Source organism: Lynx canadensis, chromosome D2 (genome assembly GCF_007474595.2).
Source record: "Lynx canadensis isolate LIC74 chromosome D2, mLynCan4.pri.v2, whole genome shotgun sequence".
NCBI lineage: Eukaryota > Metazoa > Chordata > Mammalia > Carnivora > Felidae > Lynx > Lynx canadensis.
The window spans coordinates 27962312-27969827 of record NC_044313.2 but is presented as its reverse complement, the minus strand read 5'-3'; the positions used below and the strand labels follow the sequence as shown (position 1 = coordinate 27969827).

Here is a 7516-nt window from a genome sequence, read left to right as displayed (position 1 = left end):
AGCTCATTTTACTTGACTTAATGCCTAGGTATTCCAGACAGCTCGTCTCCTGAGTATTCCAACTTTCATTTGGTAATATTATCTGTAGCCACATTATAATGTGTATCTGCCCACCTGGCTGTCCCAACTTTCTAAATTTATCTCAACATCCTAAATCTACCTATAAAAAATAGCCTCTAGGGGCGCCTGGGTGGCGCAGTCGGTTAGGCGTCCGACTTCAGCCAGGTCACGATCTCGCGGTCCGTGAGTTCGAGCCCCGCGTCGGGCTCTGGGCTGACGGCTCAGAGCCTGGAGCCTGTTTCTGATTCTGTGTCTCCCTCTCTCTCTGCCCCTCCCCCGTTCATGCTCTGTCTCTCTCTGTCCCAAAAATAAATAAACGTTGAAAAAAAAAATTTAAAAAATAGCCTCTAATTTTTTATTATGGAAAATAAATTTTACAAAATAAAGGAATAGTGAGCTGTATACTCAACGATTTGCCTCATTCTGAATTGTCTTAAGGTGTTTACTGATGATATATATGGCAAATATTTACACAGTAATGATTAGTATCCAGATCCTTCTCCTTTTCAGTTAACCTTGTTTTCCTACACATATTTTGACTAAGTTCACCTATTTGTCATCATTGGTATCTACAAGGTATTCCATCTTAATTATCTGTTGAGCCTTCTTTGACTTAACTGGTTCTAATGTTCTCAGAAAACACAATTCCTCCGTATCTGTCTCTCATGGGTCAGTTTGGACCAATTGTTTCAGTTCTGCCTCTTCATCAAAGTGGCAACCCTCCTATTTTCACCAGCCATGTCAAAAGAGGCTGGTGTCAGGTTGGAAGGTGTGATCCCTCCCAAGTAATTTCTTACCCGGTTACACACTGATCTTTTACCCTTGTTTCTTGTTCTGCTGTTCATCTGTACAAGACCCATTTCATTTTATCATTATATCTAACAACTATTTCATGGGTCAGTGGCTGAAAGTGGAGATACGATAGCCTGTGAACTCCAGGCTATGAATCACGGTGGAAAGCAAACTACATTCTATGCCTTCTTCTCTCAATACAAGCGTCTACAGTCAAGGGTGGGGGAGAGAAAGAGGCAGTACTATGTATTCTTCAAAACACTGAATGGGAATAGATGTTATTGAATGTGTTTTGCAGTCTGAATTGGATAGTGTCAGATGATGAGGCTCTGGGAACATAGCTAGACTTTCAAATCGTCTTTTGCAAAAAAAAATCCCTTCTAAAAATGTTTGTTTTACAATATGTGGTGTTTTTCCAGGAACACATCTTTACTTAATAAAAGCAGATCTGTACCGTCAACATCTTTGGTGCCTACTGTATGCACGGTCTTGTTCTCATCGCCAACCGCATGCCCACCAGAGGGCGCTCGTTCCCCGTCTATCCAGCCTTCAGCGACTCCGAAAGTCTAAATTAAACTTGACTTTCACACACAGGAAGTCTTTCACATTTAATCCCCAAATATTTACCAAGAATTTACTGTGCTGCTAGGCGCAGGGCTAGGTGCACAAGATACAGTGAAGAGTCAGACACGATTCCTAATGTCAAACGCTTAGAGCATAGCAAATACTGAAAGCAAACAACCGGCTACAGTAAAGTGGGGTAAGTGAAGGGTTTGTAGGTCCGGGGAGTTTGCTGTTTAAATACTGGCTCCAAGTCTTAGAAGCCGGTAACAATTCATTTTGAGATCCCCGACTGCTTCCCCTCTGTATACTGGGAGTGATCACCCTCAAGGCATTTTGTAATTCAGAGTCAGACTTCCCTGAGTGGCTCCATTAGTCAGTTCCGCAATTTCAAGTCCCTTCCGACCCACTCTCCTGTTTTTCTCAGGACTTCCTGCAGTTTTCTTACAGTTCACATCTGCCCCAGGTCAACATTTCAGTTGACCCCAGGGCAAAAGACTGGGGATTACCCACAAATATCTGCCATTGCCGGCCCCGCCCATTCTTTTTCCGGTTTAAAACCCGCGGGCCTTTCCTGCTGCGAGTTCCTAGGCTTCCTGTTCAGGTTCTCGCGATAGTTGTGAGATCTCGCGCGAAGTTTGCTCCCTGTCCCTCCGGAGTTTGGGGGACCACGGTGACTGTGTATCTGTTTTCGCCCACCTCATCAGAGCCTCCTCTGGCCAGGAGTGACGTGCCCGCGGCTAGGGAACCCCTAAGTGGAAGGGCTTGTCCAAGTTGAGGTCCGGACTGACAGTCCTGGACCGCATCAGGGAGTTGGACTCTCCAGGCCTCCAGTACGCATGCGGAGCGGATCCCCCTGGGCGGTCGGCAGGCTGCCGCCAGCCCTGAACTTCGAGGTTAGTCAGGAGGCCTCGGAGGCCGCTAGGCTGGGGGCCAGGTCCTTCTGGCCCGAGACTGACTAAATACTGTCACCTCCCCCGCTGCAAAGCGCAGTTTTCGCCCCCTACACACTGAACTGCTGCGCGGCTTCTGTAAGCCGCTAGGGGCAGGCTAGGGCGGGGCCTGGCCGACCCCCTGTAAGGCGGGCGGGCCTCCAGGAACGCTCTCCTCCCCGCCCCCAGCCCAAAGTGCCACGGTGGCGCTGGTGGCGGCCGCGAAACCAAATGCCTCCGGCCCTGCCGGCCTTGGAACTAACTATATAACCTATAATCCCGACCCGGAGCGAGGTCCGCGGGGGAGGCGCCCCGCCCACCTCTCCCTGCGGCTGCTAGTCGGCTGGGACCTCTAATCTCCAGGCTCATCCGCGGGCTGAGGCACCTGCCGGATGTGGGGAGGGAGGACGAGGCCAGATGTGGTGAGGCAGATGTAAGCACCGAATCTCTGACCGGCGCCTTAGTGGGGAAGCTGGGTGGACGAGACTGCAGTAGTCCCTGGGAAGCCAGCCCTGGGCTGCGGGGAGACTACATTGGTTGGCTCTGCCCTCCAGGAGCCAAGGCACCAGAGCTCCTACGGCCTCTGCGTTATGCAGCTGCTCTAGCAGACCCCAGGGACTGTAGAGTAGGATGGGACAAGACTTAGACCTTCACTCGGCTCTTTCGAGCTTCCCAGCCACCCTCATAGCCCCTACTCCCAACCCCCCACCCCATCCTGCCCCCTGTCTTCTCCCAGCTTCGGTGTCCGGTTACGATTCCTCACTTCTCACTGTGACTTTGGCCCAGCTAGGGGAAGTGGCCCAGGAGGGTCCTGTGCGGCTGCATAAAATTGGCAGCTTCAAAACTGGAGGGAGGGGGTTGTGTGCGACGTCGAGAGGCGGGGAGAGGGGGCGGAGGAGTTGCTCTCCGAGTCCAAGCCCTTGGGCTCTCTCAGAGATCCTCAAGCCGGAGCAGAGGGGGCTGGCAGGCCCAGCCTTTTGTTGGCCTCTGCTTTCTTTCCACTGCCTGCTTTTTCGGACCGGAATCACGGCTGCTCTGAAGGGCTTAGTCCTAGACAGTAGGTGAGCACTCTGGGCCCCAGGGCATCTACTCTTTCCGCGTTTCCTCCCTTGTTAACAACTCCTTAGCTCTGGGGCCATCCATTCCCATCTACCTCTAGGACAGGAAGCTTCAGAGTTGGATGGTCTGTGGTGCTGGTGCTGGGTGTGTGTGTGTGTGTGTGTGTGTGTGTGTGTGTGCGCGTGCGCGCGTGCGCGCGCATGCTGGCGCCTGAGTTTTACCATCCTTTCCTCTCATCTGTCCTCAACCCCAGAAACCCGGTCCGATCAATAACTGGATGACTCCTAGAGAGTCACTATGCTTCTGTGTTGAGGGTCTCCTTGACTCCAAGGCAGCAGGGAAGGGGGCAGTGCTTGGGTCAAACTTTGGTACAAGTAACAGTGAGGTTGCTTCTGACCTCCTGACCTGGCTTCCCTCCCTGGCAGGGTGCCACGAACGCGCTGATGCCCAGAGCGCTCGCAGGGCTTCCAGCTAACCATGCCACGGCCGCCGGCAGCTGCCCTGGCGCTGCCCTCGCTACTGCTACTGCTGGTGGTGCGGACGCCGCCCCCGACAGGCGCGCGACCGTCCCCAGGCCCCGATTACCTGCGGCGCGGCTGGCTGCGGCTGCTGGCGGAGGGCGAGGGCTGCGCTCCCTGCCGGCCAGAAGAGTGCGCCGCGCCACGGGGCTGCCTGGCCGGCCGGGTGCGCGACGCGTGCGGCTGCTGCTGGGAATGCGCCAACCTCGAGGGCCAGCTCTGCGACCTGGACCCCAGCGCCCACTTCTACGGGCGCTGCGGCGAGCAGCTTGAGTGCCGGTTGGACGCAGGCGGCGACCTGAGCCGCGGGGAGGTGCCGGAGCCGCTGTGCGCCTGCCGCTCGCAGCGCCCGCTCTGCGGATCCGACGGCCGCACCTACGCTCAGATCTGCCGGCTGCAGGAGGCGGCCCGCGCTCGGCCCGACGCCAACCTCACTGTGGCGCACCCGGGGCCCTGCGAATCGGGTACGCACGGCCCGGGGTCCCTACCCCTGGCGCTCGGGGCGCTCGAGGCACTGATCCCCGACCTCCGACTGAATTGGTCTCTGGCCAGGGGAGCGAAAAAGATGAGGCAGGGGAGTGCTCGACTTCAGTATAAGAGCCCGCGCTCGCTGCTGGTCCGCAGAGACCGCTGCCCTAAGGTGCGGTCCGAGCTTTGTCAGCAAGCTGTGTGCCCTGAGGCGCGTGAAAGCTCCAGACCCGGCCGGCTGGACGGACCCCTCTGAGGGAGCAGGCACAGAGCCAATGATCGGTCTCCCAAAAGGGAGAGAGTGAAGAGACTCCCAGGCTTTGCCCAGACCGCTGGAGCCCAGGCAACGCGATTTGGGTTCCAGTGAGATGAAATCAGGTTTCACTTGGGCGGATTCGGATTCGCAGAGCAAGCTGTTAGCCCAGTCTCCCGCCTCCCTTCTCTTTCTTCTGGGCCTCGGGAGTAGTGAAGGAGGGGGCTCTTCCAGCTCCTCCCTCCCATCCCGGGTGGGGGTGGTGGTGGTGGTGGTGCTGCTGAGGGCCATTCAAGCCTCAGGTTTCCTTTGGCAGCTTTAGTAACTTTCGCTTCCTGAGCCCCTTTGAGGGATCTGGCCTGGCCGTGGCTGCCAGGAAAACAAACACCGGCAGGGTCCCAACACTTTACCCCGCAACTTCAGGCTTTCTGCCTGCTGCCCAGATCTGGTTTCAGGTTCTCTGCCTTTCCCACGTGGGAATCCCCCCCTCTCTCTCGCCCCCTTCCCTGGTCCCAGAGTGGGGGGTAGGGGGAGGGCCCCTCTTCTGGTCTTTGGCAACTGGACTCGGTTAGGAAAGGGGGAGGGTAGGGGGAGGTGTCAGTTACAAGTATAGCAGGACAGGGGCCTAGAGGGTGGAATGAGGACAGGGGAGCAATCAGGGACAGAGTGTGGCTGCCAAGCTGAGGTGTGGACCTGTGTGCTCGTTCGTGCATCCTGTTGCATGTGCCTCGCCACTTCTGGGTTTGTACCTGTGTGTACCCGCACCTACATTTGTACGTACCTGTGTGTACATGTCATGTCTTGCTTATGGAATGGATGTGTATCTACCTGAGCGTCTGTTGTGTTTCCCCGCAAACACATCCATGAGGGTTCATACGTGGGCTTCTTGCTGGGCGAGATGTGCCACCCTGTTCTCAGGCCTTCCGCCTCCACCCCTAGAGCCCCAGATCGTGTTGCACCCATATGACATTTGGAACGTGACGGGACAGGATGTGATCTTTGGCTGTGAGGTGTTTGCCTACCCCATGGCATCCATCGAGTGGAGGAAGGACGGCTTGGACATTCAGCTGCCAGGGGATGATCCCCACATCTCAGTGCAGGTAGGATAGGGAGCAGAGGCCTCCCTTGGGCAGCCCAGGGTCCCCCTAGAAGGATCTTGCTGACCCTTTCTCTGGCTCCAGTTCAGGGGTGGACCCCAGAGGTTTGAAGTGACAGGCTGGCTGCAGATCCAAGCTGTGCGTCCCAGCGATGAGGGTATCTACCGCTGCCTGGCCCGCAATGCTCTCGGCCAGGTTGAGGCCCCAGCTAGCCTGACAGTGCTCACGCCGGGTAAGGGGGAGCCCTGGGCTCCGGGGACTGGGGGGACTGGTGGTGGATTCAGGACCTCACACGTGCGCGCGCGCGTGCGTGTGCGCGCGCATATGGGTGCACATGCAAGTATGGCTTTCTCACAGTCTGGGACACGTGGGTACCGACGGCCCCTCTTTCCTGTTCTCTCTCCTTTGCCCACATGTGTTTGCAGACCAGCTGAACTCTACAGGCATCCCCCAGCTGCCATCCCTACATCTGGTTCCTGAGGAGGAGGCTGAGAGTGAAGAGGGCGAGGATTACTACTAGGTCCGGAGCTCTGGCCTATGGGGGTGGGTGAGTGGGGACAGTATTCATCCCTGCTCTTGAAAAGACCTGAAAGGGGGAGCGGGGGCCTTTAATCACTTTAATGCCCTTAATAGGGGAGACGTGGTAGTGGTAAGTAGGAAGACAAAGTTGGAGGATAAGGAGAGAGGCAGAGACTAGGGGTGGTGGGATGCTAAGAGGCCCATGGAGGAAGTGCCCTGGCCAGGACAGTCTCCAGCGGGGACTAACCAGGCAGAAGACAGCAGCTGCCTGCTGGTCCCTCGGCTGGGTGGGGGTGTGGGGGCACAAGGTGGGGCACAAGGCACCTCGGCTGGGTGGGGCTGGGTGGGGGTGAAGAGTGGGCACAAAGAGGCAACCAAGGTCCTCCATTTCTTTCTGAGAGCCCTGCCTCCAGCCCTGCTCAGCCAGTCTTTCTAATTACCCTTTACCACAGCTCTGGCTGTTGTTTTTCTAGTCCCTAACCTTTGCCTAGCCTCAGTTTACCCTTCCTCAAAACTCACCTTCTAGAAATTTCCCCCCTCACCTAAGTCCCAGTTGCATTTACTAACTGTAGTCCTCTTTGCTGTTGGCCATCTGTTGTCTAGAAAAGCATAATGGAGCATGGTTTAGTCCAGGGCAGTAAAATGGGCATTTGGTCATGACTGGCTTCTGTCATTCTGGAAACCCCACAAGGCCAGCACCATATCTTATACCACTCTGTATTGGACAATGCCTAGCACGGGACTAGGCACAGTAGGCACGCAATAAAGGATTTATGAACAAACTGAGTCACACGGATGCACAGATGGTTCATGCAGATGTGCACATGAAGACCACATTTCCTTGGGAGGCATCCAAAAGCTGTGGGTCCCACTCCCTAAGCACACGCCTGCCAGATGTACGGAGGGGAAGCTTGAGCTGGGGCCTCCCTTGCCCTCTAGGGAGGAAGGCTGAAGCCATCTGGTTGGAGGGAGGGTATCTTCCCAGTCTGGTCTCCATTTGTGCTGGACTAGAGTTAGAGTGCCTGCCCCCTCTGTTCAGCCCACTCTGGTCCCCTCCCTAGGCAGAGTGGCGAACCAGGTCTATGTGGGTAGGGCCCCAGTGTAAAAGCACAAGCTGGATGAGGGAGGGGAGATGCTTGGCCACCAGTATGGACCAAGCCCTAGGATTCCCCTAGGAATCCACCCATTTCCTTGTTGAAACCAGACAGAAGTCAGGTAAGCCTGTTTCCTCATCTACCAACTGTGACCTGTCCTGTC

The 7516-nt window shown here is 55.9% G+C and overlaps 1 protein-coding gene across 1 annotated transcript; it reads left to right on the top strand.

Moving 5' to 3' along the window:
- Positions 1–3224: 3224 nt before the first annotated feature.
- Positions 3225–7045, top strand: KAZALD1 (Kazal type serine peptidase inhibitor domain 1). The gene is made up of 5 exons (XM_030335244.1): positions 3225–3406; positions 3830–4386; positions 5583–5743; positions 5825–5972; positions 6166–7045. Exons 2-5 carry the CDS (start codon positions 3882–3884, stop codon positions 6258–6260), a joined length of 909 nt encoding a protein of 302 aa, XP_030191104.1. The 5' UTR covers positions 3225–3406; positions 3830–3881; the 3' UTR covers positions 6261–7045.
- The last annotated feature ends 471 nt before the right edge of the window (positions 7046–7516 follow it).